General features: G+C 51.2%; 2 protein-coding genes across 2 annotated transcripts; one reads left to right on the forward strand and one right to left on the reverse strand.

Moving 5' to 3' along the window:
- The first annotated feature begins 2 nt into the window (after positions 1-2).
- Positions 3-2,596, forward strand: LOC122152748 (Sjoegren syndrome nuclear autoantigen 1-like). Its single transcript, XM_042786463.1, has 3 exons — positions 3-72; positions 152-351; positions 2,372-2,596. Exons 1-3 carry the CDS (start codon positions 21-23, stop codon positions 2,492-2,494), a joined length of 375 nt encoding a protein of 124 aa, XP_042642397.1. The 5' UTR covers positions 3-20; the 3' UTR covers positions 2,495-2,596.
- Positions 2,597-4,035: 1,439 nt separating this feature from the next.
- On the reverse strand, positions 4,036-23,910 carry TPRN (taperin). The gene is made up of 6 exons (XM_042786464.1): positions 22,593-23,910; positions 21,786-21,914; positions 20,640-21,698; positions 6,045-6,222; positions 5,652-5,782; positions 4,036-5,265 (listed from the first exon to the last, which is right to left on the reverse strand). Exons 1-6 carry the CDS (start codon positions 23,853-23,855, stop codon positions 5,203-5,205), a joined length of 2,823 nt encoding a protein of 940 aa, XP_042642398.1. The 5' UTR covers positions 23,856-23,910; the 3' UTR covers positions 4,036-5,202.

The raw sequence follows: 23,910 nt of genomic DNA on the forward strand, positions 1-23,910 counted from the left end.
GGCAGGGCCGAGCCGGGGCGATGAGCGGGCCGGGGGCCGCGCTGCGGGGGTACAACGCGGAGCTGCGGGAGGGTGAGCGGGGCCGCGGCCGGGGCCGAAGGGGCCGGGGCCGAGGGGGCCGGGGCTGACTGACGGGGCCGGTGCGGCGCAGGGCTGGCGGAGCTCCGCGCCCGGCGGGAGGAGCTGAGCGGGCGGATCCGGCGGGAGGAGGCGGAGCGGAGCCGGCTGCAGGGCCGCATCTGGGCGCTGACCGAGCGGCTGGCCGGCACCAGCGAGAGCCTGGCGCGGCACCTGGCCGCCCGCGGAGAGCTCGACAGGACCATCGCGGAGGCCGAGGCAGCCTACGGCAAGGTACTGCCGGGCGGGACAGAGCTCCCGGCGCTCGCCGCCCCCGCTGACGGGGAGGGTGGGCCCGGGCTCGGGGCAGCGAAACCCGCCGGCGCCGAGGGCTCAGGCCGGCGGCCGGGCCCGCAGCGCCCACCGCAGGCACCACCGAGCAGGACAGGGGAAGGGTAACGGGGCCTCGGAGCTGAGGGAGCGAAACTGGAGCTCAAGTTGAAGCACGTTGTCAGAATACATCAAAATGGTCCTTGGAATGGACCCCCAGAAGAAGACCATCTTTCAAACCATCATTTGGGGGGGAAGGAGGAAACTATGGAAGACCATGAGTTCAGACAGGTAGCAACAAACTGATGACAGAACTGTTGGCCTACTAGGCACTCTACCCTTTTTGCCCAACTTTTTATGTAATTTCTTCCATCTGTAAGGGAATAATATCATGATATTAAAAAAGTAGAAATGTTGGCTCAGTAAAGAAGTGGGGAGGAGGAGAACAGCACCAGGGCTCTTACTGTTATTTCAGTTACTGGGATGTCTCAGCCCCATCACCTTTCCTATAGTTTAAACTCTGCCAGGCAGGGACTGCTTCATCTGCTTCATTCAGGGTAACAGCTGAATTCACTTTTGAATTACACACCAATCAGCTTTTTTAAAAAAAAAAAAATCTTTCCAGCCCACTTTCTGATAAACAATGACCTTCCCTTGGCTGGCAACAAGGAGCTGTTTAGTTCAAAAGCACCCACCCCCACCCCACCCCCCATTAGATGCTGCCTGCAGTCTCCTTTTCCTATGCGTTTTTTTAATGTGGTTGCTACTCTGTATCAAGTCTTCATCTCCCAAAGTCAGTACATTCCAGTGACAATTCTTTCCTAGTTGAGGCTGGAGCTGTTTTCTGAGCCTGCTTCAAGAATTGATGGTGTGAAGGGGAGAACTTGCATAAAGAGTTAACAGCTTAGAAACTGTTGTAAAGCTACATGAACAAACAACACCTTTTAAAATAAACCTTCCCTGAGATACAAGTCACAACCCCCCAACCTAGAAATGAATTAATGTTTATTGAAATAAAGAGACAGTCACAGTAAGTAAAAAGCAGAGGTGGTTAGGGAGGAAATGCAGACATCATGCAAACAGAAACCAGTAACAAAGTTCTTTTCCTGTGGATGTACATCTCTTGTCTGTAATCACACTCCTTGCCTTTTCCCAGCCCGTGACAGTCACAGGACTCCACCTTCTTCTACGGACAAGACTGCAAGATCCTACCAACACATTCTGCCAGTGTCTCGTCCTGCAGGGCACTTACCTTCACCTCTGACTTCCACAGGTTCACAGGAACATAAATGATCTTTGGGACTACAACCCTACTACCGCATTTTGTTACAATTGTCCATGGTGCTAAAACTTTAAAATGGCAAGAGGAACAGGCAACAAGATCTCCTAAACCTTCTGTAACCTTGCTTCCTAGACAATAGCAAGTGGGAATGTGAGGTTATATACAATATAAGCTAGAAATAGGAGAAAGAATAAAAGGAAACATTTAGTCTAACTTAAAGATTAATTCAACTCCACAATGACCTTAAGCAAGAAACTTGAAGCATACAGTTTTAACAGTGGAAGACAGGTGAAACTGGGTCAGCTGAGCACAATTTACTACTTATCTGAAAAGCACAGGTATCAACATCTCCCTAAAAAAAACCCAAAACAAAACAAAAGAACAAACAAAACCCAAACAAAAAAAAATAAAACACCAAAACCAAAACCTGAAGTTCATCCCACAGCCTGCTTCAGGAAGTTCTCTGCCTTGTGCTCCAAGACAGATAAATTGTTTAAAGTGTTTCATATTCAGAATATGGGCACGAACCAGAGAAATTCCACCACAGATATTCCTGCAGTGAGATAGGATGATACGTCACCAAGAATGAGATATTGTAAGCGCTGCAGAATCCCTCTTGCTGCAAGGTAGATCAGCTAAATTCAAAGGGAACTCATAAGAGTTTATGTAAGAATAAGCTATTTTTATTTCTTTCTTCCCCAGATTCTGGAGAGTTCCCAGACACTGCTAGATGTCCTGAAGGGAGAAATTGAAAATGCTGGTAAAGCCAGTGAGCCACAAAGCACTTCAAAAGAAAAACAAGCACGTGAAGAAAAGCATTCCTAAACTTGTTCTTCAACCTGTAAAGTCCTGTTGGTCTGTGACAGCTGCTGTTCTGGTACAGGAATGACACACATTTATTAAAAGTATTTGTTTTGCAGAAGTAAACTTTTCTTTCAGATGCACTTTGGTATTAGTTAGAGATCTACTACAGTTAATCCTCAAATGCTAGAGATCAGGGTAGGCATCCTATAAAGAAAAAAGACTCTATTTTGAGCACAGTGATACTGAAGCATATCCCAGGAGGTGACTTACCAGCTAATGTTTCTGCCCTCAAAACAGCATTCACCTTACTCTGCCAAGAACAAGCTAAGGGTTCATGAGGTACAGGCAGGGATTAGAGTACAAAGCTGGGAAGCGGAAGGCAGCACTCAGCAAGGTGCAAATCACAGCTGTGAGGTAGAGCAGGCAAACTGGAAGGAGGAGAAGTCAGCAGCACACCAGGGCACCAAGTGCTCCCCTTGAGAAGCACACTCTGCACTCTCACACCTCCACTGAGCCTGTCCTAACCAGAGAAGTTGTAGGCACAAAGCTAATTCACTGAGAACAGCATGCAGAGTACCAGAGCAGCATTTCAGTTGGCTGAAGTCAGTGGAACAAGCTGCAGGATATTGTTGGCTTTAGCATTCCTTGTTGATCCACAGCACAATGAAGTCAGGACTAGCTCAGACACCTTGTCTCGTTAACTTTAATTGCAAGCAGCTTTTGCTTCACCACTTGCAGTTTATTAAGTTGCAAATCTAGAGATAGAGCTGCCTTAAACTAGCCTGAGGTTTTCCACAGTGCAAGATGCTCACTGGGACCTTTTCTGCTAGAAAAGCTGTGCATAACCTTTTGTTCAAATATGGTTCCTGATCTCCTCTGGCTGTGTGCATGGGTGCTAGCCATGGGCAGTGCTCAGTGTTTAACTCCACCTATCCGGTAACCTACCCATCCCTTAAATCTAGCAGTTACTAGCAGTCCTGCATTTTTCCTCATTCTACCCCAGTCTCAGCATCTTGTCCTGAAGTATTTCATTAATGGGAGAAGCCTCAGCACATGGGATTCACTGCTCTTTCCAGTGTACTTGTGTGGTGTCACAGGCAGATGTGCTGCCAGCCACACACTGCGCCTGGGAGGTCACAAGTTAGCTTGGAAAGGACAAGCCTTAGAAGTAGGAGATGGAAGATCTTCCTTTATGGCCCTTCCAGCTAACATCTAACAAGCTGCTGAGACTTTTTTTTTTTTTTTCTGCATTATCTTTTCAGAAACATTTAGGCACCCAGAGCAGAAGAGAACAGCTAGAAGTATATATGTCCTACACATTTAGTCCTGACCATATTTTTCAGCAGAACAACCTTCCTCCAGCTGCTACAGTATACACCAAAACAAGTGCAAGATAGCCGGAGCATATTCAGTTCATAGTCAGCTTGACTAGGTATTTCTCACCTATCTGTAGTAGACAAACTAGTACAAATATCAAGTTTAATCAAAGATATCAGCCTGTTCCTTTGCATAGAGCCACACACTGGGGTACCACTCATTTTATAAAGCCCAAAGAGGCCGTATCTATTCCATCTGCATCTCTTTTAATCCCAGAAGTACAAATCACATTAGCAGCAGTGTTCCATCTTTTCCAGAGTGCAGTTTTGACCCTGAGTTTACAGTAGTAGAAAACTTAAAGAGTCTAGCAGATTCTTTTGCATATTGGCTGCATTAAACAATTACAATAGAACTATAAAAATTCTAGAAAAAAAAATATATTCCTTGTTCAAGTTCTGCAGAAGGAGTGAAATTGCCCTCCTGTGCTTTGCATTAGAGGAGTAGAGCAAGCATGGCTAGAAGGAAGCCTCCCCGCCAGCGAAGACAGATACGTCTTGGGCCTGGCCCCATTAGATGCTACAACAAAGCAACAAGAGGAACTGCCAAAGTGAAGCACAATCAGCAGTTACTAGGGTCTGGACACCAGAGTTGGGCACGGACAGATAAAAGCTATGGCCAATGTTTGGGAATCTTCAAGAGGCTCAAGCCAGTCTGGACACCTGTTTACAGATCAGTGCAAAAATGACACCTAAAACTAAAAGCATTTATTCCCCTTCCCATCCCTCACACAGTGCATTCGGCTTTCTTCACAAGAACATAACTGGCACATTAATTCCATAATGGTTCAGTGAAACTAGACCTAGAAACATGCCAAGAACAAACTATGAATCTTCAACGGTTTTCCAAACTGACACCCAATCTAGATGTCAAATCACAACCACTTCTGTGAATCTGGCTAACTGCCCAGATACTCCCAGTGCTCCAACTCCAGAACCATTCTTCACTGGAGCCTCTGATGGGAGAAGTGTTACAAAAGCTGTCCAGACCCTGTATGGTGCCTGGATGAGTGGACTCAGGTAAGCATTGAGAGAAACTACATCCATTCCGGGATTACAGATCTGTTCTTAAAACACTTGCCAAACTGGCAGCTGATCTTGAACAAGGAATATGCAAGGCCACAGGCAGAACAAATTATATGCCTTAAAAGTAGTAGTTAGATCCCAGAATCCAGTGCAAATATTCTCCGAAGATGCCCGATAGCATCTAGTCCACCCTTGGCATCAGGATCCAAAGCAAACTGTGCTGAGGGAGAGACCCAGAAGCTTATTTCCATGGTGCTTGCATGGACATTCGGAAGGTGCACTGACACGTTTTGTCCAGCAGCTGCTGCTGCAGGCTAGAAGATGAAGCGATCAAAAATACAGAGCAGGCTCGCTGCTGAAACCGGAGAGTCCGGCCTTCTCTGCTGGGGTGAGCTGTGGAGAAAGCAGAGTTGACAGGGAGGTGTCATCAAATCCAAAGCAAATGAGTACCCGCACCTTTGGATGGCAAAGGCAGCAGTGGCGCCTTGCCCAGAGCTAACGAGCACATTTAATTCCCCCCTCCAAACGTGCCCTGGAGTACAAAGTGTGCCAGCTGCCCTCAGTCTCCTTTACACACACAGGGAGATGCAGGCCTGCTAGGGGCAGGGGACCTTGTGTTGGTCCCTTTGTGAGCAGTGTCTCGCCTCACTGGGGCGGTGAGCACAAACACAAGTGTTCAGTGGAAAGCACGTCCTGTCCCATCCACTGTCCAGACCAACCCGAGCACCGGGTAGGAGCACAGCAGGACAAAGACAAGACTTGCTTATTTAAAGTCTCACCATGACTTGGTTCCCATGGGAATCGGCTTCCTTCAGGAGGGGTCCCTCTGTGGCAGGCGTCTCCTCATACTTCTGCTCCTGCCATGTGCTGAACTTCACGGAGTGCTTTGGGGTATAGCTGGATAAATCTGCTGGAAGGACAAAGTTGACGTAAATATTTTTCACCACCCCAAAACGAAGTGGGATCAGGATCCTGGCAGGGACAGCATGGAAGCTGCCCACATGCAGTTCTCTCTTTTGGTTCAAGCCTTGTGCCCACTAAGCCCAAGTTCTGCCATCAGCTGGCAAAAGTCACTTCCATTAGCATTTCCACCTGTGTGGAGCTCTATAAGGGTCTGGAGGAAACATGGACAGTGTCAGGCAGCACCAGTAACCCCACGGTGCCTGGCTCACCTGAGTTAGCTGTACTGGGTTGCAAAGTGCTATTTGGGCGTGGAATGTGAAAGGTGCGAGATTTGTCCTCCTCCGTTTCAGGAGCATGTCCTTCCTCTTCCTCCTCTTCTGCCAGTGAGCTCTCTGATGGGTACTCAAACATAGTCTGCAAACTTGTCTCATTGAAAGAGATCTTCATCTAGACAACAGTGAAGGAGAATTATTAGAAAGTGGCACAAGAAACCACTGACCCTAACGCAAGGGCCACCTCCCACGCCAGGGCTTCAGCCTGGTTTAAAGGAGCACTGCATATCCCCCCACATTTCTGCACGTGCCTTGCCGAACCTCTTACCACACTGAGAGAAGCCACAAAGGCAGGTAGCCAAATAGATGGGATGGAGGCTGAGAAGTCGAGAGCACCTCTGTTTTTTTGCCCTGGCACATACTTTGCCATCATCTAACACTGATGCCTTGCAGCCAGGAGGAGCTGCTGGCGTGTCCCTCGAGAGGGATCGGTGTTGCCAAGGAGGAAAGGAAAGCATCCACATGTTGGAAAGGTGACATTGCTACTGCCTGCCAACTTGTTTGTGTGATCATGCTCTAGACAACAGCAACATCAGTGATCAGGACTACATTTTTGGGAGGACATCCTGGCAAAAAAGCTATTTAAGCTAGATAAAAACAGAGTTTAATACCAGAAGTGAGAAGATGGAAGCAGCTGAAGGGGAGATGATAGTAGTAGAGGGAAAATAATGGGCAAGTGGGAAGTCCTTAAAGGTTCTGTTCTGAAACTGGTTTTAATTAGTATTCTCAATAACAACCTTTGCACAGTAACTGTGAGACTGGGAAATGAAGATGACTCCAACATGGGAATTTGTCAAGGGAAAACCAGAATTTTATGGGTCATTCAGAAAACTGGAGAGCAAGAACACTAGAAATGGAATGATGTTTAAGACCAAGACTTGCTCAAAGAGAAGCTCATCACCTGTGAATAACTGAGAAAGAAAACTCTGGATTGGCTACAGGACTGTAGCATCATGAGGATGCTGCTTAAATAAACCAGAAATAAAGCAAGGTATTTCCACTGGAAAGAGGGACTGCCTGGCTCCACCGTCCCTGTAACACCCTGCAGGTAGTTGGAAGCAGCAGTCGGATTCCCCGCTTCTCTCCTCCAGGCTGAACAACCAGCTCCCTCAGCTCTTCCTCATATGCCATTTGCTCCAGCCCCAGGAACACTTTGGTAGCCTCTGCTGGACTTGCTCCAGTTTCTGCATCTATCCTGTAGCAGGACACCCAAACTCAGACACAGTAACTCCAGATGTGCTGTTCAGAGTAAAAGCTGAGGGAAGGGATTGTTCCCCTGCAGCCTTACATGTCCTAATCATTATCTACCGTTCGGCTTAGATGATCTGGTTACAAGTCATCTCAAGAGGTGGAGAGGAGATTCAGCTTGCTCATACTAGCAAAAATGAAGGTTGGAAAAAAGCATAATAGCACTTTGTAAGTACACCAAGAAAATAAACACCAAGGAGCAGAGAAGAACAGCTGATGCCAGCATACAACAGAAAAACAAGGAGGATAATCTTGCCAGGAATAAATTAATGCCAAAAGTAGGGAAGTATCTAGCCAATGTAGTTCAAGGTTCAGGAGCAGTTGCCTAAAAGGGTGTTGCGATCCCTTTACTTCTAACCACATTTAAAATTGAGCTAACAGGGTTATGAACAGAATTAAAAGGGCATGGTTGCCTGTGACAGGCGACAGGAGCTGGGTGGTTCAGAAGATCTCTTTTGATGCTGTATAATAATAACTGGCAAGAAGAACATGTAGCACATTTGCCCCATGTGCCACATTTGCAGTTTCCCTCATATACAAAACACTCCCCAGGCTGAGAAACAGCACGTGGCCCCAAGCAGCTACCGAGCAACCACACGGGCTGCCCAGATGAGTGTGTTTCTTGCAACAGCAGTCGATGCCTCCCTGCACCTCCTGCACGTGCAGCACCGGTGTGATGATGCTGCTGCTGCCAACGGGGTCTTCTGAAGCTGAACCTGTAACTGCACAGGGGCCTGAACCTGAGCAGGAGCCGGAGCCAGCCTGCTGCTGTGGTACCCTGCACTGCCCAGAGACAGGCACGCTGGGGCTATGTGGGCGAGAGGGGTTTCCAAAAGGAGCACTGGGGCAAGACTGAGCACTTCACCGCTGCTTTACAGAAAAGCAATGACAGGAGCTTGGATCAAACCCAGGTAACAGCGATAGAGCCTCCTCTGTACTGCAAAGAAGCATGACAGAGCTGTGTGCTACTCTGCCTGAGTCCGGGATGTACCTTGGGCACAGGCTGGCTGCCTTCCACACACTCCCAGAAGACACGATGGAAACAGCAGAGAAGGCAATCAGCTGCCTTTCCCCACTCCCTGCCCCAGCCCTGGCCAGAGACACTCCGACCTTCTCCAGATGACACAAAGGGAGAGGAATTATTATATTTCAGAGAAAAGGGGTTAGAATAAAATGGCCCTGAAGATCAGAGCATTCCAGTTGCTGTTCCCTGAATTTCTTACCCCTGCTGCTGACCTAGACGCTCCCTGATCCGAGCCAGGCAGCGGAGCAGGCACCGACTGCTCACAATGAATGTGGCGTCTGTACTGCAGGGCTGAGCCACACTGCCAGGCACGAAGGCCACGAGTGTGGAGGTGCCCAGGGCTCCTGGAAGCTCAGAAGTTATCCCAGAGCCAGAGACTGCATGCAGGCCTCTTACCAGTGCTGGCAACTGTGCTGAAGGGCAAGAAGTACTTGGCTAAACACAGAAAATAAAGGGGACAGGAGAGATGTGCCTTGGTTTTAGGATTTAAGCTTGGGAGACAAAACTGAGTTTTCCTGGTTTTCTGCTGTCAGGAGGAAATCTCTAAGAAAGATCACTTTGAGTCCAATTTGGACCAAAGCTGCATGTAGTACAGGAGGAGAAAACAGCCTCACCAGGGAGTAAAAACAGAGTAGAAAGCAGCGGAAATGACCAGGAGACACCCCGCACGCAGTGCCCAGAGCCAACACACCAACAGCTCCAGCCTGAGCCCTAAACTAAATCAGCTCCCCCTTGCCCACAGCCCATTCGACTCGGGCCACGTTCGCTCCCTGGAGCCGGGCTGGGTGTCCTGCAGAACCCCCTGCCACCAGCGTTCCTCGGGTACCTGCTGCAGAGAGGCCACAGTGCTGCAGGAGGCAACATGGAAGCTATTCAGAAAGAGCAGTCATCAACCACAGCAGTGCCAGCCCCACGCACCCAGGGCCCCAGCCCGGGGGAAGCTCATAACAAGGTAATTTGCTGCTTCAGCAACTCCTCTGGCTGGGCAAGTGCAGCCTACGTGGAGGGCTGACACCAGGCAGTCCCACTTGGCATGAATGCACCCCAGCACAAGCTTCCCCCTCCCCAAAACCATGTCGGGTTGCTCTACAGTAGCGTCCCACCCCCTGCACCCAGTGAGCTGCTGCCAAAAGCAAGAAAAGCCCCAGGGCCACCCTGCAATAACGCACCGGGACGCACCCAGGCAAAGCAAACACTGGAGGAACAACCAGGCGCTGGCCCGGGGTTGGACTCTGGTAAACAGGCTCTGCACCAGCGGCCGCCTTCCCCACACCTGCACACCACCCCGGGCACTTGGGCAACCCTGCCCACGCAGAGCGAGAGCCCCAAAAGCATCCCCAAAACTCAAAGCAATAAACCTGCAGTGGCATTGCCCAGATTCCCCACTGTGAGCTCCCCTCTCCAAGCACGAGGTGGTTTCAGGGGAAGCACAAAACAGCTCTGCTTGATCCAACAGAAGATGGAGGGCAACTTATTCGGGCAAAACTAGAGGACACATGGGTCAACACAACTGCCTTAAGAAATCCCCTGAGCAGCTAATGAGCAGAACTGAGCATTGTGCATAGTTCCAAGAACCATCTAAAAAGAAAAATCAAGAACCCAGTAATGGCACAAACAACAGGTTTGCACAATCAGCAGCGCCTTGCCAGACTGTACAGACTTTTATGGAAACTCAAATGGCGACAGGGGTTATTTTCTTTAGAAGAAAAACGTATCCCAGAAGAGTCAAGCACACTCAAGCTCAGCCAGAGAACTCTGCTCATCGGGTCTCAGCAGCAGTTTCCCTGTTTCTGCCTCAGCAGCAGATGCCAGTTGTGAAAAAAAAGAATTTTGCACCCTTCAGCTGTGCATGCTCGCAGGGACTTGTCACTATTTACTCAGCTGAATGTGTCACCAAAACTGTGTCACAAACCCAGGGTCCAACTCAAACCCATATATCAATACATTAATACTCTGCCCAGCAATCAGAGCCATACTGGGAAGAATAAGGCAAGCTTTTCAGGGATTATTGTGCTGTTTAGCCACCAGACTCCTGTTTCCATAGCAAAAATCATTTATTTATTTGCTAGGATTTGAACATTAATGAGTAATAGAGTACCCAGGAAAGAGAAGCCAGGGTAAACATTATCCAACAAGCATAGAGGGCTCACTTAGAAAGACAAAAAAAAAGTCACCCTTGTTTCAGAGGATGCAGGCTGTCAGGACCCAGTCTGTACCCGGACCAACAACAAAAGAGCCCCCATGTGCAGAGACATATTAGAAATAAAAATAACCAGTTTACAGAAACCAATCTGCAACTTGAACAATGAATGTCAGCAGACGCCTTGCCTCCAAAAGCTGAGGAGGGAAAGTCTGCAAGACTCCACAATTAATGAAGGAGCAAATACCTGATGGCATCTCACAAACCAGAGACACCACCGTAAATCTCAGGAGCAAACTAAGGGGTTAGTCTGCATCAACTCCAAGAGCAATCGCTAGTGTGGCTTTTCTCTTCTCCACCCATTATCACATCTGCTTCTTGGCAGATGTGGCAAAGCCTAAGTGATAATGTAGTGTGTTACACCTTTTAAACAGGAACCTCTTTGGCAATCCAAATACTCACCTTATAATAGCAAGGGAAAAAAGAATAAATTTTGTTCTAGGCATTAAAAGAGAGGAAAAAAAATCAGCCTTTAACTATATTCCAGCAAGGAGAGCCAGAGTCAGCATATTGACCCCCATCACAGCAGCCTGCAATGGGACTGAAAACAGCCGAGGCCGTTTCTCCTTCCCCACAGAGCGATTGTGAGCAGCCATCTCCCAAGCCCACAGCTCTTACAGGAGGCTGCAAGAGGCACCACTGCCGTCCCCGCTCGGTGTGCGGAGGAGCTGGAGGGGATGGCAAGTCATGAGGCACCAGCTGGAGTTTATTCCTGCCCCTGCTAACGTCAGCCAGCACCTCCAGCATGTCCAAGCCCACCGCACTGCTGCTGCAGACTAGGTAAGAGGGCAGTGGCTGCATGGTGACAAGGACATAGCAATTTTTTGGTAACATGGTTATGCCACCCAAGTACTTCACAAGATCCAAACAGCAGAATCGCACCAGGGATCAAGATTTGCTCTTCTCAAGTACTTGTTTTCTTCTAATCATTCTCTTTCCCCCAGCAATATAATCCTGAAGTGACAAAATTAGGGACTGCAAGGACTCCTGAGGACATACATGGACTGCCACCATGCTGCTGGGTGAGATTTAAAGCAGCTTTTCACAGCTGGGCAATCAAATGCCTCCTCCTTTCTCACAACAGCAGCACCAGGAGGCTTTCAGCTGGTATCTGCAGGAAGGGTGGACAATTCAAAAAGAGCAAGTGATTGATACCTCTGAGAGAACAAGTATGAACAAAATCAGTGTTTGGAAGAACCTTGTGCATCTGTGCAGTCTTACACCCAGCTTTGCTACATCTGCTGCTACACTGGTTGCCTAAAAATTTGGTCAATGAGATGAAAACACAAGACATCACACCAGATACCTGAAAATTGCAGCAGCAGACAGCTGGGAGCGCATCAGGAAGCCTGTTGATATAGAGCATCCCATACAGGTTTGCAAGAAACAGCTCCCAAGCTGGGCAGAAAAGCTCCTTAAGCACCAAAACCCACTCGGTAGGCTGGTGGAGGCTCTGCCCAGCAGAGCTCAAGACCTGTGCAAAGAGGTGGGTCTCAGCACAGAACAACCTCCCAGCTCCACACTGCTGTGGGGTGAAAGGGAGGTCTGTCCCTGCACAGACAAATAACTGCTTGTGAGAGTGGAAACAGAGGGTAGGAGCAGATATTTTATGGTGGACAAAGATCCCCCAAAGGGTTTACTTTGGTCTTTCCGTCTGACCATTCTCACAGATCAGCAGATTTACTAAAAGGAGGTGGTGCAGCAGTTCATGAACTGCATACCTTTGTGGGGACCTTCATTTCTTTTCATTACAACCTGCAGTCGGTGATCTAGACAACTCCCCTGTGATGCAGTTTTCTCTCTGAAACTTTTAGATAAAGGATTTTTGGGAAAATAAGCCATTTCACAGGAGTTAGCAATGAAGTTATCTACATGCCTGTACTTGTCCTGAAAACATAGTCATGTGTCAGCCCAAATTGTTGAATAACTCCAGGCACTATCTCTACATGTGGCAGCTCAAAATAGTACCCTGGGGGCTGCAGCAGCATCAGCATATTACCAAGGCATTTGATATCATTTGGGAGAAGATAAGGAGCTTTTGTACCAATAAAGCATTTCCTTGACATAGGAAGAAAAGGGTTTTTCCCTGACGGGTTCCCCTAGAAATGGAGGGCAATTGAGGCTTTGTTCCTGTATCAGATTAACCCTGTACTGCTATGGCTGAAGCAGCCTAAGTATGCCCAGAAAACTGCAGATGGCACTTCAGAAATGTACATTTCTGTCATTCTGTACAAAAAGAGAAGTTTTAGGGCACAGGAGTTGACTGCTCCACCATACGCTCACTTGATCACGCTTTTCCAGTAAGTGTTTCCTAAGAGTAACACTGAGTTTTGCTCAACTAACTGCATCACAGTTAGTTACTGAATAGAGCTAGCAGCACTGAAGATTTACAGCAGTAGCATGTCAAGGAAGCGCTGTGTTGCTGGCAAAGGAGAGCTTGCCTCCAGGATCACATCCCAGCTCCCAAGCCACAAGGCAAAACAAGAAAGTCTCCATTTACAAGGCAACCCACAAAGCCAGCTCTGTGTAATCAATATGCTGAAGCACATGGTAGATAGGAGCAATGCATGGAGATTCGAAATATTAAACTCCTCGTACAAGACACGGGGAAGTTTCAAATTCCTGATGAGAAGTGACAGGGTAGGGACAGTCCTGGAGAGCATCGCAGAGCAGGCTGCTTTGTTAACTCTTCCCTTGACTGTGTCAGACAAGAAGAGATTCCAGCACCCAAACAACCACAGGGCAGTTGAGTCCCTGTCTGACACAGCACAAAGCAGCTATTCATCCAAGGATCCCTTCATTCCTTCACACATCTGCAGACAGTAGCCAGAGCCTTCCACAGTTTAACAAGTAATTCAAATATTACTTACTTGGCCTATAAGAACTGGACAAATCTCCCTACATATATGAAAGAAGTCTCATCTGCATACACAAAGAGAACAGGCATAAACAAGATACAATTAGTGTCAAGACTTGTTATATTCACTGACAACACACAAAACTCCCAAACAGCGGAGGATTCTGCTTTACAGATTTGTGACTACAGTGCAGTGCAGTACTGGGAGGTGCCACCCACAAACATTTCTGTGCAACCAAGACAGACCAGAGCAATCCTGACAAATACCTCAGTTTGGTGCAAGTGAATAGTCTCCAGATAAAACGGGAGAGATGGAGCATGATTTCCCAGGAAATATAGGGAGGATTGGAATGAAATTACTTCCCACCCTGGCAAGGAGCTCATTCTAGACTTCAGGACCCAAAAGGCTTAAATGATATGAACAGTATTTGCTGCACAGCAGAGTTCATGTCTCTCTTGCCTTTTTTGTCTACTACTAATATGCAAAAGATACTTACACAAGAAAAGTGACTAGGTGCAGCAAGCTCACCATGAGGCTTATGGATATGCCTTCAGACCTGCACTTTCACTAGCTGCAACCTATACAATTTTCCTAAGTATGCAAGAGTTTTGCTCTCATAACATCTGGGATATTTTCTTCAGCTTGCCTCTAGTCTTTCAAATGCCTACAGAACAGCAGCTCCGTCCTGCCAAGTTCCCAGGATCATCTGAAGGGCACTTCTCAGAAAACATCAGCACCAAATTCCTTCAGTCTGGATTTTCCCAGGATGTTTGTGAGGTTTCTCTGTGCCATACAGACACTTCACATGACACTTCCTACACAAACTGTCCAAACAGTGATACCATTACAGCTTCATGGCATACTCGTGTCCTACTACAGTCACAAGGAAGAGTCTGGGTTTGTAAATAGATTTTAAATTGCCCAGATTTCACTCAGGAGGAGAGTGAGCACAGCCACAGCGGTGAAGGAGATGCTGCTGCTGCAGCAGCTCTTACCAAGGCATCCTTTAGTGCCCCTGAACCTGGAAACTAAACATTTTAATTTTTCCTACCGTATCTCACATATAATGTGGACAAGCAGGACTTCTGACCTACCCAGCCTGAGTATGTACTTCCTCAGCTCTTCTCAGGAACTGTGGCCATGTACTAGAAAAAGCAGAGTGGGGGCAACAACCCAAACCCAAGGCAAACTGAATACTTGATATGGAGGGAAATTATAAACCATTTCCAACCTGGTCCACAGATTAAGGAAAGCGGTTAAGCTAACATTAACTGTAATCCGTATGATCAGAACTCAGAGCACAAAGCACTCCAAATCTCATCTCAAGATCTGGGGCGGGCTGAGCCTTGGGCACGTCCTAACCAGCTTCAAAGGCAGGCTCCTCTCTTATTTGCGTAAGAGTTTCTATTTTAGCTCTTCTGTCCTGCTCCCCGTGCTGCCAACAGTGCAGGCAAGCAGGGGATGGGAGGAAGAGAACCGGGGGAAATTTGGGAGCAGCTCAGGCTGTGGCTGTGGCATGAGGTAAAGCATGGGAGCAGCAAGGCCATGGAGAATCTCAGTCACAGAAAATTTCCCACTATGGAGATGAGATAAATATGACTCATCTACTTTGCCAGGGGTTTAGCATAACGAAGTACCAGCACTTCAAGGAGCTGGTAGGCAGCGGGAAACAGCAAACAACCTACATCCTCACCGATAGCCTCAGGTGCAGCTTGTGAGGTGGTTTAAAAACTAGAACCGCAACAAGATCCTGATTTCTAGAGTCTTCAGCCATCAACATCATAGGCTAAAAATCAGCAGAATTATAAAAGGGCAGGAAAATTGCACTGTCTGGGTGAAACAGGCTGCTCACATCTGACAGCTACTGGAAATCATCTCCACAAGGGAGGGACCACAGCTGATCATTCAAGAAACTTATTTTCTGAGCAGACTTGTCACTGCTGACCTCATCTATCAAAAATGCAATACATCCACGTCAGATACATACTACAGCCCCTCCTTAAATGTGGCAGATGTATTTGCCCCAGCAGAGCACAGCCACAAGAGAAAAAATAGAACAGGAACATGCAGCTCTCTGAGAACTAAGTAACACAAATCTTTGTCCTGACCCCTCCAAAACACAGAGACAAGGGAATCTGAGTAATTTTTGCAGAGACATTTTTGCTTTTACCACCAGCGTAATTTATGGTGTTATGGTTATGTTATACATTGCAAAACAATACTTTAGGCAGTCACCAGTATTTATATTCCACACTGTGCAGACTTGCTCCAAACAGGTCTGGGCAATAGCTGGGAGTGTTCCTCCCTGCCAACATCTCGAGCCTACACCTGGTTCTCACAGGAGTCCATCTCCAGCAGAACTGAAGAGATGGAAACCTGCAGTCAAGAAGTTCAGCAGGCTAGACCAACAAAACTGCTGCCCAATCCAACCCATGATGAAAAGCTGAGGGATGCTTAGAATAATTTAGCAGACATTTAAGTGGGCATTTGAAAGCCATATTCAGGCATTATGCAGCTCAGAACATTAGAAAATGGACCATGCTAAAGTCCACGTAAGATGGAACTTTTTCAAGTTCAGCTGAAGCTGAACATGTGTGAACACAATTTTGCAAAGAAACAGGAAAGCATCAAACTCCAACCATTTGGTTCCCACCAACCTTGTTCTTGTAAGCCCTGCTCACACAAGACTGCAGCTCACCTTTCAGCACTCAGCAAACTGCCAACACAACAAACAAAAACCATTAAATCCATCAACAATCTGATGTCTGTTGGCTGGCAAGTCCTGTTATTTACAGGACTTCATTCAAGTGGCCTGGCCAGAAGTCACCTTTCCTGCAGGATCCCCAAGAGGTACCAGGGCCTGGAGAGGACAAACATACCGTGACTTGGGATGAACTGCAAGAGTGACAAGGCATAAGGAAGGAGCATAGTCAGGGCAAATCCTGTACACACAGGACCTTCACGGCAGAGTCCAGACTCCAACAAGATGAGAACATGAAGCCTCTGGACAGATGACTACTTCTCAGGACCCCAGTTAGATCAGCAGTTTGCAGTCCTTTCCAAACACTCGCTCCAACATGCCAGTCACATATTTTACAGAAATCTAGACTTCTATCTTGCTAACAACTTTATTGTACGTTATTCTGGCAGGTAACCAAACCAAGATTGGCTCCTGTCAGCTCAGATGAGCTAGGTTTTATCCTCTGAGATTCCAAAGATCCACATTCTGCAGCAAAGTCTTCCCTTCCTCCTGGGGCTGCTATCAGGCTGAAGTGACTTTACTTCTTCTGCAATAACAGTACGAAGACAAGCACTGATCAGAGGTCAACAACAGCACTCTGAATCCTCTCCCCCACTCCCTGTTTAGAATAAAGGTCAGTAGGTCTCCTTCCACTCCTGCACCTGTATCCTGTCCTCCCCATCAGAGCCAACAGCTCAGCCAGCCTTTTCCAGCAGCTGCCCAGCGCTCCACTTGAAACCCAGCACATCCGTTCAAAGCTGTAAACCTTCACTTAGTTTTCAAACTGAAGTCACTCCCCTATTGCTTTATCTGAACTGTGACACCACTTGCAGAGGCCTCAAAACAATCACAGGAGTAGATGAACAGTCCCGAAGGGCATCTTTACATCTGGAGGACAAGAGCTCAAACTCCCTGCCCACACAGACAGCCTGGTCCCCAGGATGAGCATGGCTGGGGCTCTGCCCTCCACCTGCAGATCTTGATCGTGTCCCATCACACACAACCCCGTGTTCACCTTCACAGCCCTGGGTGAATGACAGCTCTCCCACCACAGCAGGTCTAGTTGCACGAGAGAGCTGGGAACCCATTTTTTTTATTCTGATACAGGAACAGCATTTCTCTCTCTCCCTCATCAGCTCAAAATCCAGCTCCAACCCCCAAACAAACAGCTGCTTCACATATTTGAAGTGTCTGCAAGGAACAATAAAGCTGTTTTTCCTGAAAGGCCTTGAAGACCATCAGGCCACAGCAAAGTCACAACTGTAACTCAGTCCTGCAGCCACGCAGCTGAGAGCAGGGGGCTGGAGCTCCCTCCATGGAGAACACAGCAGCACTGGAACCCACTCCCACCCTGTCACAGCCACCCTCCCACTCCAAAAAGCCACAGAGGATGTGAACCAGAGGATGTGGACTGAGTCGGCTCCATTTTGCTGGCATCTCTACCACTGTCAGGCAATCAGTGGCCTGACAAGGGGACTGAAAAGGGAGGCTGAATTTCCACATTTGAAGAAAAACACAATTTGCATCTCACAGAACAATCAGTCTGTCACAACTGCCTCTTTCCCTCCTAATAAATCATTAGCCCTGACTGTAAGCACAGACACCTGCCAATCTGAAGGAACACAGGCTGTGCTAGACCTGCTGTTTATCTCACCCAGATTCTTGCTGGGCATCAGCAAGCAGATGAAGTTTTCCAAGTCATCAAAGTCTCACTAAACAACACTTTCTTGAGCCTGGAGCTTAAAGACCTTTCAGCAAATCCAAGGCAAGGTATGGAAAGGAAGATGCTTGGCAGGAGATGGGCATATCCAGCAGGTCTGCCTGGAGAGAAACACCCTAAAAGACCTGGGTAGCCGCTCACTGAAACCAGCATCAGATTGGATTTTGATATCCACAAAAGAGAAAGGGACATTGGTTTTACCAAAGAACTGCAACTTCCAGCTCACAGGAAATGTCTGCTTCTGCCCAATTCAGGCAAAAATCAAGTTTCTGAAAACCCCAACATCACTACAAGACAGACCTTGTTTTTGGCCAGTTGCCTTGGTGACACACAGCAATCTCTTGGGAAGAAACCAAGGAATGCATCCTAATACTAGCTCTTTCCTTTTCAGGCATCAACACGCAGCCTATTACCCAGAGTAAAAGCCACAAACATCCTCTAGGTTAAGAGTAAACAGAAATCTTTCCATCTGCTACAGCATCAGCATCTTCCAAACCCTGGCTACAAAGTCAAACTCCATGCTTGCTACCCCTAGCAGGAAGGGAACTGAAACAAAACCTTGTGTTTCTCCCACTACATTGACACATTTAATTTCATCCTGAAACTCAGGTTTCTACTACTTCTCCTTCAGCTGGATCTTATTTTCCAAAGGGTCCCCCCATTTGTTTCAGCCTCCTGATTTCTGCCATGTAACAGGCAGTTCCTCCTTTGTCTTTTAATACCTCTCTTCTCATAAACTAGATCTTTATGCAAATTCTCATGCAGAGCATCCCCCATGTATAATTCTTAGCAAACACTGTATTGCAAGGTGTATATGCACCTTGCAGTATTTAGCACACTTCAGAGTGCTTGCAGAGCGGGACAGTGAATGCTATTAAGCTGATTAAGAACATAGGTGAAGAAGCTACATGACCTGCCCAATGCCACAACAATCCACCACTGAACAGACAAAACAGTTGCTAACCAGTTTCAAAGAATCACATTATATCACATGAGGTCGGGAAAGGATCTCTGGAGGGCTCCAGCCCAAACTCTTGCTCCAAGCAGGTCTGACCTGAGCAGTTGCTCAAGGCTCTCCCCTGGCAAGTCTCAAATAGCTCCAAGGACAGAGATGCCACTACTCCTCTGCACTCCTGTTCCAGGGCTTGACCAATGTTAAACAATTCAGCCACTGCGCTAGCCTTGTCCTCATCTCCCTCCCTCCTTTTTGTAATGTTAAGGATGGCTTCTGCTGTGCACCATTTAATTGGTTTTGCATACTTGAGGCTTTTATTCTTTTACCAGCAAGTCTGCTGTCCCAACAGCACCACCCTGCACAGAGAAACCGGCTTCTCTGGCTGCATCAGAGGTGGGCTTATCTAGAGTGTGTGTCCCACAAGGTTTCCCTCTGTATTTCCTGCTCCGTCCTAGAAGTACCCAGGTTGTCTTGATATTTTCATCATTTGTACCACACACCTGATTTGGTGTAAATCCAATTAATAACCCAAACTGAACTGAGCAGAGTCAAGGAAACAGCTGGAATTAGTGCAAGCCAGCAGGTATTTAAGCAACAGAACAATTCCAGTCTGTTCAAGCATTTCCCTGTAGGAGGACAAGGAAAAACTGCAGGAGCACTGAGCGAGAATCAATACTCCTGCTTATTTGCTTATTCTGGATCTCATGGCGCTCATGCTCCAGATCTACTACCTGCGTTAGTCATGATCAAATTAATACAGACTGTGTGCTCTCATGAAGTAATTTAACAATGTTACGCCACGAGAAACAGCACTTCCTGCCTGCCTTTTAAATGAGATGCACCCTTTTCAAAGGATTTCCTCAAATTATAATGCTCAGTGCCTCAGGCATCCATGTGGATTCAGTCCATCAGATATTCAGTCGAATTTAGGTAACGGAATGTCAAACAACTCTTCCCGCTATGGAAAAACATGTCACGTCACAGACCTAGAAGTCGGGATTTGTCACCTCAGCAGGCTGCTTTCAGAGCCAAGCAATTCACGCCTCCTCCTCCGGTGCAGCAAAATAACCTGCTCTTTCAGGATGTGTCTTTATCACATCCAGATGCATTTCACCAAGCCATACAAAGATTAATGCTCAATTAAGGTTCACAAGGATCCCAAGCAGTGAGATAACCTGGCATTCACTCCAGACACTTGGAGCAATAGACATCTCTCAGATCATGAGAGGTGTAGCTGCACATCCAGAATGAGGAGCCAGGTGGTATAATCCTATCAAAAGGAGTTAAATTGTTGCTGATCTCTTTCTGCCTAATAGAGACCTAATTCTTGAGCTTCTATCAATAGATCACTAATGCAGGGACAATGGCAATGCCACGCTGCCCGCTGTACCATGTCACAGGCTGGGCAGCGACCATGGGGAGCTCAGCATGTCCAACACCACCAGACACAGTGAGCAGGGCTGGAGAGGAGGCAAATCCACAGCTTTCAAACCATGGGACACCTCAAATTTTGTAAATACCTGAAATATTTTACTTTCCGTTATCATACCTCCAAGTAACAACTGTGGGAGAGGCCCTGCAGTTATCACAGGTCATATCCCACCCTCATCTACTTGGTGGAAGAGCACTCAATGCTCTGTCCCTGAGGGCAAGCCTCTGGCTCTCAAAAGGACCAGAAAAACACTGTCCATCTTCCCACCCGGTGCCTCATGGTAAAACAAGCCAAAAGTCGTACTGAGCGGCTTCCAGCCTGGCTGTTTGGCACAGAGGCGCCCCAGGCAGTTTACCTTCTTGCGGCGGGAGCCCGTCTTGCTCATGCAGGACCTCTCCAGGGACAGGTATCCCCCAATCACTTCTATCTCATTCACTGTGGGGTAGCGCTTTTTATGGGACACCCCCGCTTGGGGCCCATCAGCGTTCTCCACAGCTTTGCCTTTTCCTTTGCTCTCCTCCTCCTCCTCCTGTTCCTCCCGCTTCGGCTTTCTGCTGGCATCAGTGACAGTCTGCAGCCCTGAGGCAACAGGCTTCCTTTTGGGCACGACAGTGAAGGTGCTGCCTCCCTTCTGATGGGGGGCAGAGTGCGGTCTGTAGACGGGCACGGAGGAAAACTCCATCTCCAGTTCAGTGCCAGCCCCTCCAGGCTGATCCGCCACGCTCCCTGTCCTTGCAGCCGAGCCAGCCCTGGGAGAAAGCTCCCCACTGTCAGGCTCCACAATGTCATCGATGTAAGTCACAGGTACCGACGGATCCGGAGGCGCCGGCGGGGAAACAACAGGCTCTTCCTGCACTGGGGCGGGAGCCTTCGGGGGCTCCTTCGGTGCCTTCTCCTCCAAGGACGGTGGCGGCAGCCCCGGCTTGGCGCTGGGGGCCGGGGGCAGAGCTGGGCCGCCCTCCCGGCGGGGCACGAAGAGGAAGGAATTGCGTGAATTGAGGCGCAGCTTGGCCAGGGCCTGGGCCTGCAGGTCGTGGGCTGGGATGGCAGCCAAGTCGGGCTTGGGGGCCGGAAGAATTTCAAAGGAGCCCCCAGCCCGGGGAGCAAAGGCGGAGAGCGGCTGGGTGGAACTGGTGGCACTGGGGGCCAGACTGGCACTGGGCAGGGGCGGCACGTCTGCTTCGGCCTCCTCCGGCTTTGGCCTCCTGGCGTTGGCTCTGGCGTGGGAAGGGCTGGCGGATGGCACTGGTGGCCCCGTGGGCAGCGTGGGGCGGCCGGCGGGGACAGCGCCCGGCTCGGGGATGCGGCTGCCAGGGGGGAGACCCCGGGGGGTGACGGTGAAGGAGTTGGAGCCGATCTTGTGGAGAAAGCAGTTGGCCTGGGGGACTGTGGCCTTGGGGATGGCTGGGACAGCCTGGAGGACTGGGGACCGGGGGGGAGCTGGGAGGGGCTGTGGGGTGACAGCCCGCAGGGGAGCCGGGAGGGGCTGGGGGGTGACAGCCCGGGGGGAAGCCGGGAGGGGCTGGGGGGTGACAGCCCGGGGGGAAGCCGGGAGGGGCTGGGGGGTGACAGCCCGGGGGGGAGCCGGGAGGGGCTGGGGGGTGACAGCCCGGGGGGAAGCCGGGAGGGGCTGGGGGGTGACAGCCCGGGGGGGAGCCGGGAGGGGCTGGGGGGTGACAGCCCGGGGGGGAGCCGGGAGGGGCTGGGGGGTGACAGCCCGGGGGGGAGCTGGGAGGGGCTGGGGGGTGACAGCCCGGGGGGAAGCCGGGAGGGGCTGGGGGGTGACAGCCCGGGGGGGAGCCGGGAGGGGCTGGGGGGTGACAGCCCGGGGGGGAGCCGGGAGGGGCTGGGGGGTGACAGCCCGCGGGGGAGCCGGGAGGGGCTGGGGGGTGACAGCCCGGGGGGGAGCCGGGAGGGGCTGGGGGGTGACAGCCCGCGGGGGAGCTGGGAGGGGCTGGGGGGTTTCAGGCAGGGAGGACACAGCGCGGGGGGGAGCTGGGAGAGGCTGAGGGGCCATGGGCTGGGGGATGACAGCTTCGGGGGAAGCTGGGAGGGTCTGGGGGGTCACTGCCCCGGGGGAGGTCGGGAGGGGCTGGGGGGTTGCAGGCTGGGTGGTCACAGCCTGGGGGGGAGCCAGGAGGGGCTGAAGGGCCGTGGGCTGGGGGATGACAGCTTGGGGGGAAGCTGGGAGGGCCTGGGGGGTCTCTGCCCCGGCGGGGGTTGGGAAGGGCTGGGGGGTTGCAGGCTGGGTGGTCACAGCCTGGAGGGGAGCCAGGAGGGGCTGAAGGGCCGTGGCCTGGGGGATGACAGCTTGGGGGGAAGCTGGGAGAGGCTGGGGGGTGACAGCCCTGGGGGGAGTCGGGAGGGGCTGGGGGGCCATGGGCTGGGTGGTCACAGCCTGGGGGGGAGCTGGGGCTGCTTGAGGGGCTGTGAGCTGGAGGGTGACAGCTTGGGGGGCATCCAGGAGCGGCTGGGGGGCTGTGGGCATGGGGGTCACAGCCGGGGGGGGAGCCGGGAGAAGCTGGGGGGTCACAGCCCGGGGGGGAGCCGAGGCTGCTTGAGGGGCCGTGAGCTGGGGGATGATAGCTTGGGGGGGAGCCGGGAGCGGCTGGGGGGTGACATCCCGGGGGGGTGTCGGCAGCAGGACAGCAGGCTGGGGGGTGGCCGGCACTGCCGAGGGGACGGCAGCACGGGGGGGAGACGGCGGCGGCTGGGGGGCGGCCGGCACCGCCCGCGGAGATCCCGGTCTCGCCTTTGGGGCCGAGGCCCGGGGGGAGCCGGGTCGCCTTCGAAGGGGCGCCGAGGCCCGGGGGGAGCCGGGTGCCACCTGCGGAGGGGGCGGCCCGGCCCGGGGGGAGCCCGGCGCCGCCGGAGGAGCGGCCGGCCCGGCCCGCGGGGAGCCCGGTCCCACCTGCGGAGGAGCAGCCGCCCCGCTTGTCACGGCGCCGGGCCCGGGCCCGGTCAGCGCCTTCCCGCCGCGGCGTCGGCGGCCCCGCGGCCGCTGCCCGAACTTCTCGAGGATGCGGCTGACGGTGCCGGGCTCGGCCACCTCGGGCGGCTCCGCCGCCTCGTAGATGACGACCTGGTCGGCGCGGATCTCGGCGAGGGCGGCGCCGCGGCGGGCCAGCAGCTCCCGCAGCGGGTCGGGGCGCCGCGGCGGGGAGGAGCCGGCGGCCGGGTCCCGGCGGCGGCCGAGCAGCGCGTCCCTCTCGGCGAAGCAGGCGGCGACGTCGTGCTTGGACTCGATGATGAGGATGTGGTCGGCGCGGATGGTGCGGATGCCGGGCACGGCGCTGTACAGCTCCAGCAACTGCTGCAGCGGCCGCGCCGCCCCGGGGCCGTGCCCGGGCAGCCCCTGCCGCAGCCGCCGCCGCTCGCCCTCCAGCCGGATGAAGGGGTTCTCGCGGAGCGGGCCCAGGCTCTCCGCCACCACCAGCCGCTCCCCCCCCGGCGGCTCCGGCTCGCCGCCGGCCGCCCCGGCCAGCTTGGCCCGCTTCCTCTCCAGGATCTCCCGCTTCCAGGCGGGCTGCGCCCGCGGCCCGGCCCCGAGCGGCAGCTGCGCGCTGCTCATGGCGGCGGCACAGGGAGCACTGCGCGGCCGAGCCGCCTCCGCCCGCCGCACCTGA

Source organism: Tyto alba, unplaced genomic scaffold (genome assembly GCF_018691265.1).
Source record: "Tyto alba isolate M040663 unplaced genomic scaffold, T.alba_DEE_v4.0 Super-Scaffold_11, whole genome shotgun sequence".
Taxonomy (NCBI): domain Eukaryota; kingdom Metazoa; phylum Chordata; class Aves; order Strigiformes; family Tytonidae; genus Tyto; species Tyto alba.